The sequence below is a fragment of the Botryllus schlosseri genome, chromosome 13 (assembly GCF_051294905.1).
Source record: "Botryllus schlosseri isolate E-star chromosome 13, Bs_hap1, whole genome shotgun sequence".
NCBI classification, from domain to species: Eukaryota; Metazoa; Chordata; class Ascidiacea; order Stolidobranchia; family Styelidae; genus Botryllus; species Botryllus schlosseri.
In genome coordinates this window covers 21,605,166-21,630,790 of record NC_137248.1, presented here as the reverse complement: position 1 = coordinate 21,630,790, position 25,625 = coordinate 21,605,166, and the positions used below count along the sequence as shown (strand labels likewise).

At 39.9% G+C, this 25,625-nt stretch overlaps 1 protein-coding gene across 1 annotated transcript; it reads left to right on the top strand.

Annotated features, from left to right (window-relative positions):
* Positions 1-1,342: 1,342 nt before the first annotated feature.
* Positions 1,343-23,127, top strand: LOC145453675 (uncharacterized). The gene is made up of 13 exons (XM_080331644.1): positions 1,343-2,635; positions 3,359-3,914; positions 7,923-8,045; positions 9,040-9,182; positions 10,073-10,211; positions 10,797-10,944; positions 11,997-12,206; positions 12,268-12,370; positions 16,669-16,823; positions 17,332-17,509; positions 17,986-18,161; positions 18,947-19,109; positions 22,749-23,127. Exons 1-13 carry the CDS (start codon positions 2,363-2,365, stop codon positions 23,034-23,036), a joined length of 2,655 nt encoding a protein of 884 aa, XP_080187770.1. The 5' UTR covers positions 1,343-2,362; the 3' UTR covers positions 23,037-23,127.
* Positions 23,128-25,625: the final 2,498 nt, after the last annotated feature.

Sequence of the window (25,625 nt, the reverse complement as noted above, 5' to 3'; positions counted from 1 at the left end):
CAATATATGTAGGGCTGCTCACCTATAAAAAAAGACCAATCAGCGCTTCAATTTGCTTCCAATATTTTGTCTGTAACGATGCATGGAACGTTTGCACCTATAGGGTCAGACCTCCAGCAAAGTAGCTTTTGAGTAATCGCATGTAGGAGTGTTTCCGATCGGATCAGATATGTCACGGAACGAATTTTCACCATGAGTATATCGTTATGCTGTTTATTACCTCTCGTAAGTATCTCAATTTCTTTGTCTTAACCTCATCCTTTATGAGACACGTGTAAGTTATTTTAACAGACAATAGGGACAGCATAACACAACAATTAAACGACACCCGATCCGCGTAGACAATGGGCCGGGTTATGTTCGTTTACTTAAGAAATAAAGGACAGCCATGCGCCACTGTTCTCATAATTCACACCGAACAGTGTTCGTGATGGCAACGGCTACTTGTGAATACCTACATAACGTCACATCCGAGTCTATGCGTCACCGCTCAAACCCTCGCTGATAACAATTCTGAAAAATTCTGAGTTTGGTACCCTTTGTTTTAAGACTGACCCTTTTGCAGCGCCTCATTTTTTTTTCGTTTTCCGAAGTCTCGAAACACCACTGGTCGGATCGGAGTTGAGGGTTAGGAATTCAAAGCAAAGAAGTCATCTATTTTGTGCAATTGAGACATTTGTCACCATAGAAAGAAATGTTTCCGATTGTTCCGGCTCGTGCTGGAAGCTGTGTCACTCTAGGGTAGGAGATTGTACGATTCGCATATCCACATTGGATGAAAGGATATTAAGAGATGATTTGCTTCCTTTAGGCTCACACGGAAAATCTGTACAATGCCTGCGATGAGTTGTAGGATTTTAAGACGTATGGTGTTGCGGTGATCATTTCAAGTTCAAATATCGTCGGATTTATGCGACTAGCGTATGAATCGGACTCACGACTCTCATTCAGTTCAGTTTTTATGTCCTCATTTGAAAACACCGGAAGAATGCGATAAAATGAAATTATAGGATTTGTTTTTCAATCAAACATCCTACAACATGTAAATCGGAACCATATATGCTGAATTCGTTATAGAGCGCTTTGATGGTCAGGTTATGTTCTGTAAGTTACGAACATCGTTAGACTTACAAGATAAATGTAGCTTACTGCATCGTATGGTCGGAGCAGAGTTAGCAGTTTAAAAAGACTCTTGGAGGTACAGAACTGCAATATATTTTCAATAATATATTCATATCAAAATAATTCGAGTATATTTCGGTTGACACTTGTCAGGGGTAACCGTCAGTAAAGTTTCAATTCTCTACTTGTAGCTGACCATTTTGTCAATATGAATATAGTATTCAATTCCGATTTTATAATATAATAATTTGGCAAGGTTACTGACACGAAAGAATCCGCAACCCACAGTGGGGTCGCGTCGTTGTTTACGTTCTGCATTATAGTATTTTGTGCAGAATTTTCAACATTAAAATCTGTCTGTGTGCGTCCGCTGGATTTCGCACGTTGCCGCAATCTGTAATCGTGCAGAATATCCGAATTGATGAATGCGAGTTGCTATTTTGTAGATGCGCGGTTGAGTGCTTCGCGGGAAGCCATTGCTGTAACGTACGAATGCGCGTTGCTGTGATTCGTGTGATCACAATACCAGGTTTAGATAGCTGAAAGAATCCACCATATAGTCGCTCGTAAATATGGTCAGATTAGGAATATGAAACTAAGCATAATTCCCACAACCTCTAATGTCCAGATGAAGTTAATGTATCAGAGGACTCTGGTATACAGAAAATGATAGCCATCCCGAGTGTCAGTTTCATTGATATCGTTGCAGTTACTCGACTGAAATGTGCGACGGGCTTCCGCAAGAGTATGGTATAATGACAGAATATTTTTGCTTACGATGAAAAGATCGCGTTTTGCTATTTAGATAACTAACGTAGGCCTACTTGTAAAGGGGAAACTGTTCGGTTGGTCAACTAGGTAGTGCTAGACAACGGCATAATGTTGAACAACTAGACTGCCTCAATAGGTAATTGGTCGTGGTCGTGGTATTGTATCCATATGAATGCTCTACCCTATGCTAATTTCCGAATATTAAAGGAAATTGGGAGTAGTTTAGTTGCCCTGGCCAGGATTTAGTGCGTATAGTGCGAAACAAGTCCGGCTTACTTTGGAGATGTTTGCCATTTCCTTGCTTATGAGAATGAACACTATTTTGTGTATTTCTTTCAAATTGGAATTGAATTCACTTTCAAAGTATTCAGTAACTTTGATTAAAATCTAATTTGGAGAAGCTGGAAAGTTTGTAGTTGTACACCGGCGTCATAAATTGACCGGGAAAGTTTATTGCAGAGTATAAAATATGACCGACGTTCGGATCTCTAGCGATAAATGGGAAATATCGTCAGTTCATTCTGAGGACGAAGCCGAAAAAAATTTCCCTTCGAACGGGACAGGACATACGATTGCGCCAGCGAACGGGTCTGTGAAACCCGACAATCGCAACGCAAAGAAACCGCACAGGAAAACCAATCAGCGGCTCACCCGCAAGTTATGGAAAGTCTTTTCCTCTCAAACATCAACCCCGCCCGGCGGTAAAGTGACTCCTGTTGAAAACGATGAAGAGCATGAGTCCGTGAGTCATTTTTATTGAAAGTATCTTCAGATCAAAACCGTGTGTGCGGTTGCGATTGCGCTATAATGAAAAGATGGGAGTGTGCCGAATCGACTAGGAGTAGTCTTTTATTCAGACATCCACCTTGACCTCGAGCAGGGGTTACCAAGCGCCTTTACACCGTGGCCCGTTTCGAAAATTTTGAAGAATCAATGGTCCCCCTATTTTTTCAAGCTTGAAAAAAATAAGAAATGTTTTTTCAATTTGAAAAAAAAATTGTACAGTAACCCATATTTAGAAGGATACAGTGATATAAACACAAACACAAACAAGACAACAAGCATAATAACAGACTAATTACGTTTTACACATTCAGCTCATATGATGGTTGCGGTTTGGTTTGGTGTTGTATGGGAAGAACGCAAACTCAAGAAAAGTGACTTATTGTTGTACTTTAGTATTTATATCCTAATTCATTTATTTTGTTATGATGGGTATACGTAGCAATCTTATTCAAGTCTTTTCACGACCCTCCTGACAAAGGCTAATGGCTCCCTAGTTGGGAACCTAGAGCAAGTACATAAGAGGCATGCACGTCGGAGGAAAAGTAATAAAATAAACAATAACAAAAAAGTACAAGAGATCAAACTGAATGCCGCGTGAGTCTGTAAGTGAGGTCGATATGAAAGAACGTGCTCAGGTAGTCTCGGGGTCTGCGTAGTATTTACTTCACTATTTATTTAGGATACACCAAGAATTGCTGTAATCGACGCGTTCACGAAGAAAAGCATCAAGTCATCAAATCAGGATAATAAAGAAGATAACATTTCGTTGGCAGAGGTAAAACCAGCCACTACGAACTCGCGACATTATCAAAACCAGGCGTTCATTCAATCGGAAAGCTATCCCGAAAGCACGCCTGGTCACAAATCCGGCCGCATATCGTATGAGGCCGCGATTTATTCCGTTAACTCAGCCGGTCGGCCGGTACCCATCACGATAGAGGAATCCGAAAACGACGAGTTACAAGATGACGATTATTCGCGAAATGACGTTATATCTTCGCATACCCAAGACTGCGATACTCCCATCGTTCCGTCCGCGTCCTCAATATTTCCCCGGCCCGACTGCTGCTGCTTTACAACCGAACGGGGTTATTTCACGAAGGCTCATTTCGCTGAGCTTTGGCAGACATCGCACTTGCCTAGCTCCAACGTGATGTTTGCTTGGCTGGGTCTTCTCACTGCTGCGTTCCTGTATAATCTGTGGACGATTCCGCTTCGAGCTACTTTCATATCGGGTCAGTTTGTTAGATTTTCCGAGTTATACTGAGCATAGTTGGGCCACTAGAAAATCTCTGATTTTACAAGTTATATTAGAATTAAAATGTCAGATCTACTGTTCTCTTTCAAGTTAGATTAGAATTTGCGTCACGGAATTCCTTCTTGACAATTCACGGTTGAAAATTTCGCTCATGAAGTATAGAATCGAAGGCTCCACCTTATTTCATATCATGGAATATTCCGCGATCTAAATCTGCGCGTGTCTTACCTGCTATAGGACTACTGTAGGTAAGCTTTCCTGCCCAGCATTCAAATTTTGGTTTAATTGATTGAGTGACAAAACACCAAGTTCAGCCATCATTGAATCACGATACCACAGCCTCAGTTATCAGTATCGAGCGCCATTTTTGTTTCTGGCGGGGATAAATGTGTCCAATTGTCCAATGCTTCCCAACGAAAAGCGCGGTTATCGCACAGTTTGTTTAGGGATGTCCTTTAACCGTTACCTGATATTGTTCGAGTTGGAAGTTCGGTTGATGTTAAATTGTTACCAACCAAACATAGGAGTAACTTTTCAAAGCTTCCTATTGTAGTGTTCAGAAACTGCGAGCTGCTGTCAGCCACATAACCTTGACTCTTTTTCTGGCCTGTTTTATCATGATTGTTGAAGAGATTCGGATCATTCGATTTGCTAGCCTGTCTTTGCTAAAACGATACCCGTGGAATTGGGGGAAATACACCTTTTGGTTAGCTTCGACTAAAACTGATCGTGAAACGCTACCGATACAATGTCCGCGTCCGCGTTGCCGAAACAAGATAAAAATCAAGACAAAGGCCGGTGATTGGCATAATGGCAAAGTCTTTGATTGATAATGACCATATTATGTCACCGAAACAGGCGGGGGGGGGGGCTAAATCAGTGGATATTAAGTAGGGATCTTGTGAACGTGAGGTTCACGTTCGCGCGTTCTGTGTGTTGACCTCGGAAATTTAGAGGTCCACGTTCACAAACGAACCTTGGTAGGTTCTGCACTGTGAACCTTTTTCATGTATTACAATTTTCACTTCATTATAACATCTTCGGTTGAAATTTATTGCACTGGCAGCTGCGGGCCATCATATGTATGGCGATTGAAGCATAAACAAATCAACACTGAACGAGCATACATCTTGACAATGTCAAAACTTTTACTTGCTTTTTTGTAAAAGTTTGCTCGCATATTTAGAGACTCTCTGCTGTGAGCTTGACCCGCCATCACACAACATCAAAAGCGGAATACACTACATGTATATAGTCAGCGAATGATGCTTATCCAACCAATCAATGAAATTGATGTCGCCGTCCGTTGTAAAAACTGTTGCAGGCGTACGGGGTCAATCTTGATTTCATATGTTTATTGTATCATAAAAACAAAATTCGTGCGGTTAGGATGTTGGCTACAGCTGTATAACTTGTCAATGGGGTAATATCGGTAGCAAGAATAGAAACCCGTTTTGCACTCTGCTTAATATCAACGTATCAATACTCAGACGCCGAATACATTCTCCGGTCTGGCCTAGGCGTAAGCTTACATTCCCTTGCTAGTCCTCGTAGATATTGTTGGCAAAGCGACGGAGTTTATTGAATAGTTATTCGTTGTTCTCTTGAAGTTTATGCAAGGAAAATTCCAGTGAAAAGAACCCACCCAATTGTGACTGTTGAATTATTTTTGAGAGAAATGCGACTTCGCTGTTTGCTAGATTCTGATATACTGTCAAATGCCTCTAAACGTTTGCCATCTCAACTTTTACGTATTACTTGTCTTGTCTTAAACGAGCTTTTGTCTACTTTTGGTACAGTTTGGTGCATTACTTGCAGTGTTGTGACGTAAGTTAAGTCGAAAGTATCCCATGAACTCTAATTTACGTCAGATATTGTTGAAAATTAAGTTCCAAATTTCTGTAGGAGTTGAAAATTTAGTGATTTATTTCTGTAATTAATGGACAAACTTTCAATCTCTTACATTTCGCAAATAATTATAACTTAGCTATATATTTGACTCGAACGTATACGCGAACCGGCACCGGCGGTTGAGAACTACTGATGTGAATTATCTGCATTGTATCATAGCGGTTTCAGACGTCGATTGCGAAATGTGTGATTCATTGTAAATAGTAAATGCCCAATGAAGAGTACACGAAATTCTGCGATAACATGCTGGAATGGACCTCCCATGGCCGTGAAAAATGGCGAATGGAATTCCTTGAGAGATATGTATATGGTTGGCCATTTTATTTGTTGGCTCAGGGGTGCAGCACCCTCAACCATACACAATATCACTGTTTATACTTTCAAATCATTGGCACCCTTTGTTCGAAGTGCCCCGTGTGGTGGCCGAGCATGATGTGTAAGTCACTTTCTCAGGGGTATTGTGTGGCAAAACATCAATGCGGAGCGTATGTTTCAAGTCATACTCGTGACACCATTCGCGTGACATCAAAAGGATAAGGTCGCTGGATCGTGTACTTTGGAAATCCTCGATAGTGGCGGCGGAGTCGTATCGATTACCATTTGATTTCACTCTAAAAATGAATTCCCAGTCTCGGACTTATTGTCATGATCGCCAACGTGTCTGTCAGCTTGATTGACGTGAGGTTGAAGTAAAGACCAAGTTTTTATTTCTCCTTCCTCCTTCGATCACTAGAAAATTTTCATATTTTCCAAATTAGGTTAGAACTATAATGACTTGATTCGCAAAAACTTGGTAGCTGTTAGAAATACTACAAGTAATAAATTCAGTTGGTATCGAATCAGATTTCACTCTCATAAGCATGATAATGCTAAATGTCTGTGCTCCATGCGGGGTCGTTTCTCACCGTACTGCTCTCCTGTAGCATTTTCAGGAAAACGGGAACTTATACTAGAAGTTAGATGAGAGCATAGGGACATTTCACTAACTCGATTATCAATATTTCGACCCAATTAGTCTAGTAAAAGAACAAGTATGATATCGTTTTCCACGTGTCCTTCCTACTGCATCTACTCAATTACATTCATTGGCGGTTAAATTTATTCATTCAGATTTGCAGCAATTTGATTCGTATATATAGTATTTTTGCCAGACATGGTCAGTAAGGTCCACCTAATCTGTGTATACTGTTCGTGTATCTAGTGACTTAGATTTTCTTAATTATAGGCTAGTATCATCTCACGCTTATTTATTTAATTTATACCATTGACATTTGGGGCATCTGCCTATGCGATGGTCATTTTACACCTGGCATATTACCAAATTGGTTCTCGGCTCATATGAGCTTGCTCGCTCGATTTTGACTATATACGCACAATTTCAACCTCCTTGGAGATAGATTTTAAACTTGTACACCGGAGTAAAACTTCTCAGCAATATATTTCAACTTCTATTTGTATGTAGCCTATATATCGTTTTTTTTGGTACTTGACTACTAGGGTATTGTGCACCAGGCGTGGACGAGCTATAATTAAATGAAATACGTCTGCTCAGTAAAACAAATTCAACGACCAGAATAACTACGTGTAGTTCAGGTAATATACATTTTAAGCGAACGCCAACTCTGTTACTTTCGGGTGATCTTGGACACGTTCTTCATCGTAAAACATGCAAACATTGTGGTATCAATGATATCGGACCAATAGTCGGCTACAGTGAAAGTTCATAAGATTCATATCGCATCGTATACATACAATTTGCGCCCCATCGATTCAAAAGTCAAAGATTTTGTGTTGGGTGATATGCCAGCGAAGTGGTATCTTTGTTGCCCAGTTTTGTCTTGGGTGTTTTTGTTTATCTTTCCAATAAGTCTCCAATTTCGGGGAATTCAAGATACTGCGTATCAAACGGAACAGAGAGAACGGTATTCATAAATATCTCATCATTCAATACTCGTTTCCGCATTAGCGGAAATTCTATTTCTATTCTCCTATGCATTATCATGGATATCTGTGCGATAGTAAGACAACCTATCGGACAATATTCGCATTTTCATTGGTAAATTTCCATTTTCAGACATTCAAACGCCCCATCAAGACTTGTGGTTTGCTCTCGATGCAATTTGTGATTTGATATACGTCGTAGACATATTTATGAAGTTTCGCACCTGCTATATCCAGAGTGGCGTTTTCGTAACAGGTGAGTTTCAAATCTCGCTTCACATCGTACCATCATCAACGGGTTAATTTGGTCTAACCGAGAGATCACCTAAATGACCGACCATTTCAGTGCTGTTCTGTAACTGCTGTTTTAATTGTTTGAGTGAAGGAATAGTGCTTTAGAAAATTGCCGTTGTAATCGTTTGATAGGATGTCACTTGATTGACAGAGTTACTGTTTAGTGACACATTGGTGACTGCCTTATTAGGCGTTTGAGTGACAGCTCATTCAATTGACTGACATTTTATTTTGTTATAGAGGCACTGTGACACACTTTATTAAAATCAATGGAGTCCAAACCCCAAATAAACCCGTCACCTTAACTCTAACTTAAATCAATTCCCCAAGCAACCCAAAAACCTGACATAACCCACATTAGCGTCACGCAAATGAATTGTAACCAATATCCTTTGAAGATAAATCATCTTAGATTGTATGTCGCCGAAATGACTATTAATGGCATTATCACACAACTGAACTATGAATTAAACAAAAATGAACTTGGATGAGAGTTATTTGCCATTCTATTAAGCTCTGTGTAAGGCAGTATTCTTTCTCCTAAGGGACCTTCATAGTGTTATTGACAATGAATGAGCACCAAAATAATACCTTGCATCAATCTATGTCCATTATCTACATATCTTGCCGGAACCTTACCAGTAGCACATTGCTACTACCTAATCGAAGGAATGTTTGTGTAAACCTCTCAATGCGTCAACGTCTAGGAGATGACAAGTGTGATGATGAATCAGATGCTACGCTGCTCGTTAGTCGTAGCTTAAGCAGTGATATCCCTCAGCTTAAGCAATCAACTTCAAAATATTGGCGACGAGACTATACAGTAGTCAGTATCGCTACGTCGATAGGATCGGGAAATAAAGAGCAACGATATTGCTCATCCACATGAGATGTAGCAATGAAATCGAAATTTGTTTCCAATGTTGCTCAACCTGAAATTATTATTTCCTGTTCAGATCGTGGTATGCTAAATCGATATCACCGACGGGAAAAGACATTAATTCTCGATATCCTTGCAATTCTTCCTACGGATTTCGTATTTTTGCATAATATAAATCCTTATTTTCGACTCAATCGAATTTTAAAGTTACACAGAGTGGTAAGTATATTCTCTTTCTCCCAACGTTCACATCTTGGTATCAATCATTTTCGTTCTATCACTATGACGTATTCGCTACAAGCTGTACGAATTCCAACCCCAAACATGTAACGCATTTCACGCTAATACGCTATTTGATTCAAACTAAATATAATCAAATCGGGCGTAAATAAGTAGGCTACCTCTACGTTTTAGGAGTACTCAACTTTTACTTGTCGGTTTTAGGCAAAACCACATAGTTTTAACGATTCAAATTTTGTAACTAGAAAGTAGGTTTGGGATACGTTTTCATCAGGTTTCCGAGTGAAATTGTCGTCACGACTGGACGAAATAACCTGTATCACCGTAACTGAATACATTGTCGAAATTACACGAATCTGTGGTGTCATGTGCCCTTATTGCTCTGATCGCAAAGGTGCATTTTGCAGTTTTGAACATATCCGCCTACTATAAAATTAACTGTTAAAAGCCAAGTCTATAGTATTAATACGTATTTGAGTATCCTTCCTATTTCCATATCAAGTAGCATTAAAATGGCATGGTAATCACAATTGAGTAGAAATCTACACACATTTACTTTCACCTCTAGTTGAGTATCAACAAAGACTATATTGACCCTATCTGATGCTTAACTGCAATACTACTGACGTATCATATTCAGACATAATAATAAACAGGATAGAATCATCATATTATGCTTCCAATATTCACTCTGGTTGGGAATGGAACCCAAATATTGCATCGTAGCAACTATATCCCACAAAGTACGAAATGGATTAACAGTCAACTATACTTTTATATTCCGCCTTTAACCACAACATTGAGGCAAATTTGACAATGATCTACATAGCCGATCCGAATTTTTATATGCGATATGTTTTCATTTACAGTACAGATTTTATCAATTCGGAGAGCTGAGTACTTGGGCGCCGAATTTCTGGAGATCACTTACTCTGCTCCATATCCTTTTTGTCACCATTCATTACAATGCCTGTATATATTTTACGTTATCGTCTCGAAACGGATTCGGTGAGATATTTGTTGCATGTAGAACGTAACTGCTGGTTTTGTATGAGCAGTGGCGTTAATGATGAGTTAAGCTATAATGTGACTTATTTCACATATAGAATTTTAATATTGCACCTTTAGAAGTATCTCGTTTATATGTTACTATAAGCAACCACTATAAGGACAGGATAGGATAGGATAGGACGTAGTTTATTTTTGTCCTTGATGTTTTTGCGGCATATACACCGACTCATGATACACATACACACGATCTGCGCATATGCATACCATGAGTGCATGATGTGCATATGCCACTGGACAAGGAAGTGCAGATATAGCTTTTATGGCTTTCTAAGTCATGCACCACCCCTCCATGCTATCCCAGTAATGCATGAGCGCCAAGCAGGGAAGTCATGGATACCGGTGTTACTAATCAGGTCTTTGGTCTGACCCGGCCGGGGATCGAACCCACGACCTACCGATCAAGAAGCCGGACGCTTCACCATTACGCCATCTTATCTATAAGCATCAGATATTTATGTCATATACAATATTTATGTCCACCGATTGGCAGTTCCTTCTTACAATTCAACTTGTCGTTTCCAGGACCTTTGCTAACGAGCTGGTCGTACCCGAATCCAAAATTTTTTCCCGAATACGAGCCACTCTACAGAAGATATACTTACTCGTTTTACTGGTGCATGGTCGGACTCGGTTTGGTCAATGATCGGTATTTTCCCGAGGCAGATTGGCAGTAAGTTACTTTTGTATATCTTCGCTTTCATCTTATGAATATAAACGTAGAATTATCATGTAATAGTTATTCAAAATTGACTTTAGCATCTTTTGGGTCCAAAAGCGATGGATTAGTCCACATGAAATGCGAATGATCCAATGGGTGTGCTGAAAATTAGCTACTGCGACAATAACTTCAAACTCAGCAAATTCCCCCTTCGCTCTAAATTTTCTTGTTTAGCGATGGAGCAAAATAGCAGACAAGCACCACACACTTATAGTAGATACTTTAGCAGATATTCGACACACCATAGATGCATGTTTCTATCCGTGATGTACAAAAACAGTACTTCGTTTCGAATTTGCTAGTAAACGCATTCGCGGGCAACACAAAAAGGATTTACAAAAAGATGCTTTTTAGCTCTCGAAGTTCACAACTATTTCAACTTAAAATTTAAAAGTTCGGTCCGATGCCAATGACTTGGGGCCTTGACATAGATATTATCTGACGTTACACGAACTCAGTGTTACTGCGCCTTAGCAGTAGCCGAGTAGTAGTTATCGTAGGCCCCGCAGTAGCCAATGTCGAGATCCTATGGATCAAAATTAAATACTGATTCAAGGAATAGTTTGTGATGTAGACGGTGTTTGACTGGAAAACTTTCAACGTTTCCAGATTAGATTAGAAATAAGCTTTTAGCTTCACAGTTTTTTGGAACTTGGAACAGAAGTAGAATTGCAGAATTTTTTTCCTAAATCGGAATATAATTAGATTTACTGACCACAAAAGAAATATAACAAAATCAACTTCACTTCAAATCAATTTTGAGTTTTTTCTCATAAAAATGTAAATGGAAAATGTCCGTACAGTAAGCTCGGCTCGTTTCGCACGACACGGTTCTCCTATAGCATTTCCAGGAAAACGTGAAATTGAATTAGAATTAGACTACCGGCATTTCGATCTAATTGGTGCAATTAGACGACTAAAATTATGTAGTTGTCCACGCCTGGATGTCGACAATTACGAAAATGCATCCGTAAATTGCAACAGAATATACCATTTCCATACAGATTTACGTTTTCGATATACCTGCACTTCGTCGGAATGGCATTCCTCGTAATATTTATTGGTTTCTTCACGGTGGTTATTTGGGGACAATTATCTCGTAAATTCAAGTTCGAGAAGACCATGAGAAACACGAACGACTACCTGAGAATGCGCAAGCTACCCAAAGACTTGAGGTCGCGCGTAATGCGCTTTTATCAATACTCGTGGCTCAGGTACGATTGACTCTGTTTATGATTGTTGCGACTGACTATCGTACCGATGCGTTTCGTTCAGCGAACAATTTCCTCATTTGGACGAAGGCAGCATACTGAAGTCTTTGCCTATTGCGGTCCGTCAGGAAATCGAATTACATTCGAAATTCAATGCTCTCAAACAGGTATCGAATGCATTTTGATCCGATCAAATTGACTCGGATTGTTGTAATTGATCGTTTCCGTATTGTTTTGACGAGCGCCGTTCTCTGCAAAATAAAGCGATCCGAAGATTAGGGCTACAACGGCGTCTTTGACAGAATAGTGACAAGTGTTTAATTCTAGAGCAGTGGTTCATATTCTTTACTAAGGGCGGTTTGCTCAGGTGCCGATTTACTTTCTTATACACCTCGCTGGGTGGTGAAATACGGCCGATTAAAATGCGTCGATTAGTAGCTAATCGTCATCTGTGCAATGGAAGTATGTTGATTACTGACGTTCATTCGGCGATCACGGATTGATCGGCGTCCGTGCAAGCCACTCTAAGTGTTATGATAAGCTGCAAAAGTTACTCGAACCCCAACTTTTCATCTTGTCGCCAAAGCAAAATTCTGCCGCATTCTGTCGAATAGCCTACATCAGGGGTGGGCAACATACGGCCCGCGAAGGGATTTTGTCCGGCCCGCGGACAGTTTCCCGTCTTACATAATAATGTGGCCCGCAGCGCCACTCCGCCGAGATACCCCGCTACTTGCGTAAGCGTCAAATTATAGTGACTGTATGTTATTATATACTTGTGTACGCACCGTGCGAGAGAAGAGCTCACGCGTAAGTTCATCGAAGCAAGACGACTTGCAGTATTGGCATTTACCATGTACTCAACCCTAATGAATTGATATCTCGGTAAATTGTGGGTACCGGGCTTATAGAACGCCTTGAAATCTTATTTAAGGATTGCACCTTGTGTTAATTGATTAGAGAGCTGTCGGTAAAATACATTAAATACGATTTATTCCTTGTATATGTAGATATATGGGCGAATAATGTATCGATTCAGCAATCCGGCCCGCCAAGTACTTAATTTTCCTATATCCGGCCCGCCGACTGGAGAAGTTGCCCGCCCCTGGCCTACATTATACTATAGATACTTATCAACAAAATCAGCCGTACATTAGCAACAGTGTTAAAAGAAAAACTTCCTTAAATATGACTTTTACACAAAACTGTGAGACCATGATCAATATTTACCGTGAATCTGTTTGACTTCTGCTGTATGAGAAGGACCTCCAGCGCTCAGCGAACCCTTTAGGCCAGAGGTCTCAAACTCAAATGTGTTCGCGGGCCATTTCCTGGTTTTTGATAACGCCGCGGGTCGCAGCATCAATAATAGGGTATAGGTTCCAACTAGGCCTTATTTGACGGGTCCTTGCAGACAGGCGTTCCACGAACATCGTGGAAATGTGATTTGTTACTGCATTATTCATGCTTGACACGAAATGAAATCACATTTTCAAATAGTTGAATATTATTTTTTGTGCCGGGCATAATTTTTCTAATTAATAAGTTATAGACATAATACGAGAGGATGCATCATTACCAATGTTCCCTCTAATTTTTGACGAGTCTGCGCAGACTCACCAACTCACTGCGCAGACCCTACGACAACAGTGCGTAACGACGATAAAAAGGTCATCACTTTGGATTTTTTGTGCGCAACTTAGATTTTCTGTGCCCATAGACCATGTCAGCACTGCGCATTTGCGCACGTGCGCAGCTTAGAGGGAACATTGATCATGACATCGTAAAACTGTCGGGTTATAATAGTGCAGCTAGTGGACCTTTGACGTGCCACAATTTTATGTAGTATATTTTAAAATATACTGAAGATTGATCTGATATCAGAGCATTTGAGCGGTGTAGCCTAATCCTGGTTTTGATTAAGTCGTGATAAATATAGGCTATTGTTATTGTAATTGCCAAAGTCAAATTAAATCAGCGTTAGATTTTGCCGTCGGTTATTATTGGAACATATCAATAACAACTTGAATATAATAATTATTGAGCCACACTAATAGCATTGCTTCTTAGTCCTTTTAGCGATCGTACCCCTTGTGCTTCCAATGAGATTACTAGTAGCGCCTGTCCATTTTCAACACAATTTCTGATGGTACCTATATTAAAATCACAAAGCCCATTCACACAAGACTATTTTCCAGTTGAATAAATTGGCCAAGAAAATATTCCAAAGCATATAGGCCTAATTTCACAATGCATCTCGCACACCCTGATGTGGTGCTTCGTACCGTGATGGGGTCTACGGAACCTGGTTAAGAACCCCTGGAATAGAATGTCCAATCGGCGAATAATTCATCGGTGTTACAGCTGTAGAGCGTAGTGCTACCCTACTCGCCTACGATAATAACATGGACAAATAGAACAAACAACACCCAGCATGTAACCAACTATATACGTCACGGGGGTCATAGAATGCCAATGGTTGCCATACTGACCTGATTAGATAGTTATACCCTATACCCTAAGCAGCGAAAGCTACGACTTTTTGGTATATTGGTATATTGCTATTCTCCATGACAGTTTCATAGATTGTTGCGCCCCTAGGATTAACAAGTTACCGTTTCGATTCGCAAGTCCTAGTCTGATTTTAACGTTTGATCCGACTTGATTTTAACGTTTGATCCGACTCAACTCGAGTCATTTTTATTCTATCACTCAGTCAATCCAAAACCGAGTAATTTTACGAGAAGGTCGCACCAAACCAAATCACAATTTTAAGTCACGAATCATCAACGGGTCATGTTCTATCGTAATGAACTAGAAATGTGACGTAATAGCGGATCTTCTACCTCATGGTAGCTTCTAAAAATGATGTGATAGTGAAGTTTATTGAGATCCCAGTGGTTTCCATAGTAGTTGTAGATTGAACTTTAAGCTCTTATATCTAAAAAAAATATATGGCACTTGAATATATTGTTGAGTACTAGAAATTCCAAAATGCCGTCGCGGGCCGCACAAAATGCTCTCGCGGGCCGCGTGTTTGTGACCTCTGCTTTAGGTCAAGGGCAGGCAACTTTTCCAGTCGGCGGGCCAGATACGTGGAAATGGAGTACTTGACAGTCTGGATTACCAAATCGAATCAGTAATTGCGTATTTATCCACATATAGAAGGAATTTATCGTATTCAATGTAAACTTTAAGGTTAAAGCATGGACACCGAAAACAGTATTTAATGAATTTATTAAGGTAATGTATAGGGTACTTCAATCTCTGTTAGTGTCAATGAGACATCTGTTGTCCATCAAAATTGTCAACAAGCTCCCTGAATTCTGGCTGTATGACGGACGTAAAAACTTTTATGAAAGAATGCACCTGAACGTCGGATAGATTTGAACACTACTTTGACTTGGTAATGTCGATGGTAGAAAATGTTTGCACGCACATGTATGTAGACCCGCGGGTCACATTATCATGTAAGACCAGAAATTATCTGCAGGCCGCTCAAAATCGCGTCGCGGGCCGTATGTTGCCGTCTATGCTTTAGGTTCTTGGAAACCCGGTTAAGAACCACTGTGCTGGAGTATCAAAATACTTACTGGTATCATATGTGACTGTAGCTAAACAATGCACGGCGTCATTGTAGTTCTCGTACGTGACCATAGCGACGTAACGTTTCAGCTCGTCCAATTCAGCCTAGTTTCGATTGGTCAGTGTAGTAGTTGAAGCAGTCAGTTTTTATTCCTCAGTGTTTACTCCTTCGAGTATCGAAATATGACCCCTTGAATACAGTTGACCCCATTGCATATGCTATAGTTCTCTGTAATCCCGATCGAATTTCAATCATGTCGATATCAAAACAAAAATCACCGTTCGTGAAGTTTCATGTACAGCAGCGAACCGAGTCCTAAGCTGTAAATATTTTCTCAAAAGTAGCGATTTTAAAGACATGTCAAAACTACTGCAAGCAAGAGTGGTAAATGGAGTTCTGAAATTAGTGTAAAAGAGTAGATTTGATCGAATGGTTACGAGCAGTAAATCTAATGTGGCTACTTTTGGAATTACAGGCTGTATTTTCGCGACTAACGGAAATGACACTACGAATAGGTGCAGTTTTCCGAAAATATATTCGGTCCAGTCGCCATAACACTTTTACTTGGTAGAAATGATGTCTGCACGCATATCGCGAAATTAGCTTCTACTTTACAGATTCTGGACGGTAAAAAGTATTTAGTTTTGCCTAGAAACTGTTAAAGTACAAGCGAAGATAATAAAAAACATGACTACTTAAGTAGTACACATAGGCAAAAGCTACTTGCGAATAATAGAAGTTCTTCATTACTTCCCTTCTCTTTTGTATGATTTTCAGTGGAATTAAGAATAGAATTGATTCACGGCGGACTATCTGTATCAACCTACTAAAATCCAAATCCATCAACATATTAAAACCTCTTCTATGTGTGCCATTCAGATATCAAGTTTGGCCCGATGCGATGACAAAATTCTCCGAGATCTGGTGCTCAAATTACAACGGACTATATTTCTGCCCGGACAATTCGTGTTTAAAAGTGGGGATCTCGGTAAAGACGTCTACATCGTGGGCGAAGGAATACTGGAGATCGTCAAGTACGTGTACTGAGATTATTAGGTCTTAAGAGGGTGACGAAGTGATCAAGGTTTTTACTCAAGTTGAAGGTAGTAAGAAAATATTAATATAGTCGTAATTGTCTCCAAGATCTGAAAACTGTCAATTAGGAGTGGAAGCAGTTTAAGATAATCACTTGAGTGACTAGTGTAAGAGATATAACTTATTGGAGTGCTCCGGAAAAGTAGTAGTTCATCTTACAGAGCGGTATGTCGGCATATAAAGAGCTTGTGACTTACCGGTTCTACCAACAAGTTATACATTGGCATGAGTTGTTATCTCTTGACACAAAGAGACAACCTCACAAACGACCGATCAAGTTAGTAGGCGGTGAATCAACTACTGATTTCTCTGGTACTTATAATTCTAGTTCTTATTGCGTATTCTGAAAATCCAGTACTTTGTACATGTCTGAATGACCCACACTACTGTAGGAATTACTGCAAAGTCACTAAAAAATTGATTTTTAAAATGCACCCTATCTCACAGTGAAGGCGATCCGAACGTGCGAACTCTTCGTGATGGTGATGTCTTCGGGGAGATCGATTTCCTTCGGGAATCGGAAAAACGCAGGACCGCTGACGTGATATCGTATGGCTATTCCGAAGTGTATACCTTGAACTGCGAAGACGTGTGGGAGGCACTCCGGAAATACCCGAAATTTCTGGTCAGTTATGATAACAGCACTTCATTCTGCCAACGTAGCTTCCCAGCTGCATCAGGCACCCTACATTGCTGTTCGAAATGGATTGAAAGGGATCAATGCCTTAAAATGTCCCACATGCATATAATTATCTACGAAGAGACTTGTGAAGAGTGTTTAAACCTTCGCCAACTGCTGTTTTAATCTATTTGAATGTCATACCAGTGATGAAAATTTATCTAGAGTATAAGCATTCAATGTCATTACCAATGCGTATATTTTGTTTGTCATACTTGGTAGTTCTCAGACGATATTCAGCTTTAAAAACGAGTTATGAAGCGGAGCATTGATCGTTTGCTAAGTTAGACACATTTATTGTCGCCATATAGCTCCTCATTGAAACATACCATGAGTATGACATTGTGACTACACCAGCCATGTACGCATAAAATTTTCAATTTTAATGTAATATTAATATCGCTTCATTTATCCCATCACAGAATCAAGTACAGCGACAAGACAAAAGCCGTCGAGCAATGTCCGCTTACGGCAGAGAATGCAGAGCATTTGGGACAAAGTACCAATCACTACCCACTTCCAGCGTTAAAAGTAGAGATTCCAAGCTCTCGTCGTCGAAAGTGAATTTTCAATTGGTCAACCGATTCCATGGAAACAGGTCAGCCTGTATATTTCATCATTGTAATACGCAGCTTATTTCGTCTTCAATGCTTTACGACAACGTTATAATCAGGGTTGCCTGGGTCTTTAGTGACCGGTAAAGTCTCGTAATAATTCATTGTCGTTATTTCTATTTCATGTCTTTCTTTTTGACTTGTGTGCTTTGTTAGTCATACTGTCAACAGCTCATCCTCATATCAATTGTAATTATGGGGTTATTTTGATGTATTATATAAAACTATAATAATTATATATCTAGCAGAAATCTTACTTTGCGTTTTAAATAAGCAGAATTCGCCAGGAAGTATGTGGAGCACACATAAAAAGAGCCGATTGAAATATTTATAATATTGGAGATCGAATTGTTTTAGTATCCGTGACATTTCGAGTACATCGATCAAATTTACACCAGGCTGATATTCTCCATTATAATATCTGTCTTGTTGACGTGCATTCTTTAGTTTTATGCTCGTGTAAGACATCGCTTACGCGAATCAGGTGGCGAGGGGTAGCATCGATAAGCCTCCAACACTTGGGCAGACGATCTCCCGTTTGGGTCCAGAGAGTCGCTCCTGATTCACTTATGCTGTCCCCTTATAGCTCGCAGTCTTGAACCATTCATTCTGCGTCCAATTCTAGAACATTCTGTGCTCCATTCTTCGAGAATTGAATTGAATCCTCAGTCCAGTAAAAACAGTAAAACAAATAGAACCTTGTTTCTCGTAAACCAAAAGCGTACAGGTACTAGACCTACGTTACTTACCAAGTCTGTTATTTACACAGTCCGGACAGCGGGATGCCGTCCACGCCAAGTATGGGAATGCCGTGCGAAGGTGGGACCCCCACTCTTGATCGAGACAAACAGAAATCCGAGGTGCCCGACAAAGTAGCAGACTTATTTCAAGAGCACGTCAAGAGTCTCAAAACTTCATTAGAGTCAATCTGGGTAAGGGTTCTAAATTCCGTTTGTATTCTTCAAGCCATGCATTGCCTACATATCTTTTAGTTTATTGGTTGTCTTCATATTATGCGTAATGGTAGCCCATTTAAAGCTGTCACTAGTGACATACCTTTGCGTGACAAGTGGGCCGTTCATGCATATGTGGTAGACCTATTGATACTGCAAAATATCAAAATACGACAGTTTGTTTTCAAAAGACTTTTATCAAGTTGCGAACTATAACCAGTCACATGCTTAGTGTTGTCTCCACTAATAAATGTCCATTCTTAGAGTTCATTCCTAGACTCTAGGTGGCCATAACAATACTCAGTATCAAAGCGGCCGTAATGGTTGGGATGTCACACGTAGCACGCCTGCACTATTCGGATAGCTACCAATTTACCCGTGTATTTCCGACCGCTTCCGTTTTTAAATCTGTATCACTATGTTTCCCTGGGATTGGGATAAAATAAAGCTTAAGCATTGAAATCCTAGCAAACAGATTCTCAAACGTGTAGCACAGCCTTTCGCACCAGACGCTCACCATTTCATTACGTTTGTCCTAAACCAGTGGTTCTTAACCTTGCCTCCAGCGCCCCCCAAGGGGTGCTGGCGATTTTGAAGGGGGTGGAAACGCTCAGGGGGCGGTATGGGGGGCGCTGGGCTCTGGGGGGCAATAAGGGGGCGCTGAAGAAAAATTGCTTCGCCGTAGATGCTGGTGTGGTAGTAAGACATATCCTTAATATGTATTCAGAGCAAATTAACATTCCACAAAACATATCAAATCCCAAATTTTTCGATCGCGCTACGCGGCGATGTTTGCTAAATATGTTTTCATAAATGTAGTGGGATATTATAATTCATATAAAACGAATTGCGCGTAGCCTACTTTTAGATCGCCAATTTCCTGTCATTTAAAACACTGCCGTCACACTGGCAAGGGTTATTTTCAACAAAATGTTTCGAATTAGGTATTATATCCCGCAGCGCACAGCGTGTGGAAATCGAAGAATGGAGGCACTATATATCACTTTTGATTGAGAGTGAGAGCTCTCATAAAATAAGTTTTGAAGCTTTGTGGACGAGATGAATAGGTAAATATACTTGTATTTGAGAGCTATACAAAATTAAATCGTCAGAATATTTCTTCATCGTACCATGAAGGATGATACCTCGCATGAACGTTATATGATATGAGTTTCTTTGTTTGGTATACATTCATGTTAAAATTAATAACTGGGTACAGTACTAAATTCAATGTGAGCAGATAAATGCATCCCATTCTCAGTTGACTTACTTATAGTTACAGAAAGCACTAATACAAAATCCAATACCATTAATTTCCCGTATTGCCAATCGCCAATGTGAATTCAGGAGGGTTCGAACCACAGGGTATGAGACCGTACCCGATTGTTGATATAACAACTTTGATTTGACCCTGAATATACCACACACAATTAATATATCATTTATTATAGTAGAAGGGTCCTCGAGTGCGAATAAAGCGGGAAATATTTCCAATACCAAAGTCCCAAAAAGACCGACTGAACTTTGACCTCTTACCAAGACCGAAACTGCTGCAACCCAAACCCCCAATCGGTTAGCTCGAAGGGTGCCCTACATTTTTGCGGTGAATGAACATAAATTAAACATCATGTTTTTACGACTCCAACACGGAAGAATACGCATAATTATAGAAAATAGAAATATGCATTTCCGCGTCGGCCAGTACCACGCCATGATGCACGAAGACATATGAAATTCCGGTGAACATGGGACTCCGGGAAGTGTGTCAAAATGATCGTCAGCGAGAAAACCTTAGCCGAAGAGGATTGCCCTTATGTTGAGCGTACACTTCGATGTATATAAGTCTAATTGGCCATAGGTGCTTAAATCGCTCGTGCCGAATTATCATGTCGTGCAATCTGCACCCCACAGGACAAATAACATCCATCAGAGAAAATTATTTGCCAGAGACGAAATACCAATTTTGAATCATGCGCTTACTTTAGTTTAATACATTTATGCGTTTCGATAACATTTAACCATATAGCGGTCAAGAGGTAACAAAATAACATGTAACGATTCAATTGTGCCAACGGGCACGCCCGAATGTGTTCAATTATTAATTACGTGGCCTTCATTTTCCAATACAACAGCTCACTCAGCGCCAGTGTTGGGATCAAGTCACTACCTTCGAGTCACGAGTCATCTCGAGTCATTGCACATTTTGACTCGAGTCAAGTCAAGTCAATCGATTTTCAAAGGTGACTCGAGTCAAGTCAAGTCACTCGTTTTGTGGAGGTGACTCGAGTCAAGTCGAGTCAAGTCAAGTCAAGTCAAGTCACGAGTCAAGTCACGATTCGAGTCAAATTGAATTTTCGAAGTATATGTGATGACCCAACTGTGTGACTGTGTGCTAACTGTGTGAAGGATAGATTAATTGGCCATTTATCTTGAATCAAATGACGATTATAAAGTTAAATATTCATTCAAAAAGGTGTTTTATCGCTCACGCACACGTAGAACTGATAACAAAATACGTGAGTGACGTGAGCTACATGCTACAGTCTGATTCTATCAGCCAATATAAAGGATCGAATACGAAGCCTCGAGAAGTTGAACAAATTGATATGGTACAATAGGCACTACCGACCTACACCTCTGTGAGAATATAAAGGCATAAACTATATTCGTTCGATTTAAATCATACAAGAGTGTTGGTAAAGGTGAGCACTGCGCAATGTAAGCACTAAGCTGCCTAAGAAACAGAGATACGATGCGATTAGATAAATCTACTGCTACTACGACAATGTAGGTGTGATGGTTTCGTAAGCGGTCAATTTATTTGTGATGTAACAATGGATGATCAGTGAAATTATAATGATTGAAGACTGGTTGCTCTCGCAAGTGACACCGGCGTATCGCTGACAACCAAAACATACATAATATAGGGTGATTTAATCGACACCGTTTACTTAATGACTTGAAATTGACTCGTGAATTTTGCTCCGAGTCACGAGTCAATCCGCATTTCTGAGGCGTCGAGTCAAGTCAAGTCAAGTCATTTTTGCAAAGTGACTCGAGTCAAGTCAAGTCGTACGAAAAAGGTGACTCGAGTCTGACTCGAGTCAAGTCATGACTCGAGTCATCCCAACACTGCTCAGCGCTAATGGTAAATCTGATTACGTGGACTGAGAGGATAGAAAGTTTATAGTGACATATATATGCAATTACAACCTATTTCATTCATGCATTATAGAAAAATTTGGCTCTTAGGGCGTCCAGCAGGCCACATAAACTTTGCGGACCATCGAAATCACGCGGCGGGGTTCTTGGAGGCCAAGCCTTCATGAGTTTGGTTTATCACTGTATGGGTGCCCAAGACAATCGCTTTTTAGGGGGTGACGAAGTGCTGTTACGGCCCTCCCTCTCACCCATTGTCTTTATTACAGTCCTTACAATATGAGGTGGGGGGCACTGGAGCTCGATAATTTTCGAAAGGGGGCGCTGGAGGAAAAAAGGTTAAGAACCACTGTCCTAAACTGTTACCATCATTTTATTTGGAATTCAATACCATTTAAACAGATTTGATATTGATTCATCATAGGCGAAAACTGATGACACGTTTCTATATTATTTTAGTATCAAGAAGTTGCTTATCTGCGACAACGTCTCGAGGACACTGAGCAGGAACGGGACGTGAAAGCCAGAGAAATATCACGATTACGTCGACAGGTATCTAAGGACACAACAAACCAAAAGTTTCCTGCTATGATTGAAGAACATTCAACGGAGGACAATCTGAACGAGCCAACGACGGAAAAAGGGACTGATAAAGACAGCATTTCTGTCAACGTTTGTGAGCAAGACAAAACGAAAATGAGACCAAAACCAAACTATTCCAAATCCGAAGCGACCACTTCTTTGTAGATGGATCGATGTATTTATCTTGGGTCACTGCAATAATTAAGTTTTTTTAGCGAACAGTTCATTTCAATATATCTTGAAGATCTCTTTAGCAGACGGCGATGTGCACATTGTTGTGGCGAATTGGGGTTGACGTAAGTGGTACAGTATCGCGTGCATCCTACATATTACTAGAGAGGGGAACAGTTTTTTGGAATAGAATTATAATCAACGATAGAATACATGCTGCAGCGATACGCGGATCATCCACTCAGTTGGATTGATCAAGTATACAAAGGCGTCTTTGAAGTCGAGTCGAGTCGAGAATGAGCTCGGATTTGATATGAAGTGAACTTCATTCAGTTTCCATGTTTTCGTGAATTTAGTAATTGTAATTATATTATAATTTGGATATACCCATATAGGTATTATTCTAATTCTAATCTAATTTTGTAATACTGTGTAGCTATAATTCTAATTCTAGTCTAATTTGGAAAATAACTATATAATTCTAATCTAATTTAAAAAATCTGAAAATTTTCTAGCTGTCCAAGTCTGGCAATATTCCATCATTAAAAAGTATCGAACAAATAGCAGAGTCAGCACAATATGCGATTGGAAGATGACCTGTGTTCATCTAATTCAGTGGCTACAAAACTGTGATACCCGTAACACTAGCGGTACACGGGAGTACGGGAATATAACTTCAGCGAACTAATAAGTTTCAGAATTAAAAAAACTATATGTTGATGAAGGTTTCTAAATTGCTTTGTAATAATACCAAGTAACGGTGGTCCTATTAAAACTACATTGCAGAAATGAGACAGGGAAGCTTCATGCCTTCAGTTACTGATATTCTTTAACGCAGGGGCGTCAAACATACGACCTGCGGGCCGCATCTGGCCCGCGAAGCAATTCTGAATAGATTGAAAAATTATTATATTATCAAGCACACGTGTAAGAAATGTTCAAGTTTCATATTGTAGATATTTCCGATAAAAAATCCTTCAAGACATCAAATGGTCACATTATAGCCACCTGACTCGGCGACATTGACAGCCAATTTCGAGAAGGCAAAAGAGCACACCGAGTTCAGGGTTTTATGGGAAAATGGAGCAATAAGTAGTTAAGTAGTTATTCACAGAAGCGAAAACGCCAATGCGGAACCGTTATAAACAATTTTCATGGACATTACATTTGGTACATAAACAAATATTCAAATTTCTGTGATTGCACTGCTGTGTTTAATTCCGACTCAAAAGATCCACGGACCCAAGAGAAACCCAATGCGCGATTTAATAATAACAAAATACATTCAAACGTCTGTGGCTACAGTTAAATCTCTTGTATTCCTCACAAAGCATGCACCGGGCTAACGCCAGATCAAGGCTTATAAAGCAATGTGATCATGAGCATAGAAATGTGCCAAGTGCCAAGTTATATCGTCGTAAGCACCACTGCTTTAAAGGTTCATGAACTGTATTCAACCAGCCAAGCGTCGTATTTTTTGCCTATTGCATGGTTTGCGAATAAAGGTGTTGCTGGTTTATAACATGAAACTCACTGTGATCCGTGGTGCAATGTAGGCCTTATATCTACTATGATGATTATCTATATATATGCTTAGTAATAAAGTATTCAATTGAAAATCAAGGGCATGAGATATTATGAAAACATCGACTGATCCGCCCCGACAGCGCGTTGAAGGTTCGAATCCTGCCGCGACGCCATTTGAGTTTGACACCCCCGTTTAACGTATAGTAAGTCTAATGACTGGGGTAAGTTTTTGTCGCACTAAAATTGCGAGAAAGTTGCATTTAATTTTAACAAAATTTGCAGTAAAAAGTTGCAGTTATAATATTTGTTGAATTATTAGGGTATGAGATACCCTAAAGGTTCCGTAGCATAACCTATAGTTCCTTCAGAGTTGTCAAATATGTTACTTTATTGCCATTTAACGCACGATCTGGCAAAACCGCTAAAAATTACATTTTTTCCGGCTCATAGCAAGAAAATTATGCAATGCGGGAATAATTTCCCCAAAAAAGCCAAACATCACAGCGATGACCCCCTCATCATAAAAAATGTCAAATAGCACACCCCAAACCCCCTAGGCTTGCAAACCTGACCCAAGGCATTACAGAAAAACTGTAACTTTAAAAAAGGAAATAGCCAGAAAAATGTGACTCAGTGAAAATGTAATTTTCGGCAGCCTCGCCTGAGTGCTCGTGAAATTGGAAACTATTTCCAAATTAAACGACAGAATTACTGAAGCAATCTATTTACATATTGTTCGGGCACGGTCGTGCTTGGCAGCGGTAGTTGAACTTCTTGCTTGCAAGCCATTGTGTCATTGATAACAGTAAGATGCAGCCCACCCATCATGTAGCTCTTTGTTTTGCAACTCAAAGAGAATAGAACCATACTGGGAATAGTTTATAGCATGTTTTGAATTCGCTCCTTAACATTTCAACGCTATATTTGATAAACAGTTGCAGTAAAAATTGGCATGAAAATATAGAAAAGTTGCAAAAAGTAGCACTATAAAATCCCTCCAAACAGCTTGAAACATCATAGTACATAAATTATGAGTATCTAGGAAGCTGTCGGAAG

Excerpts from the sequence above, each read along its gene's own strand:
- LOC145453675 (XM_080331644.1), top strand. The coding sequence starts at position 2,363 with ATGACCGACGTTCGGATCTCTAGCGATAAATGGGAAATATCGTCAGTT. Across the intron at positions 2,636-3,358 it reads ACGATGAAGAGCATGAGTCC|GATACACCAAGAATTGCTGT; the intron begins GTGAGTCATTTT and ends CTATTTATTTAG. Across the intron at positions 12,207-12,267 it reads TATCAATACTCGTGGCTCAG|CGAACAATTTCCTCATTTGG; the intron begins GTACGATTGACT and ends CGTTTCGTTCAG.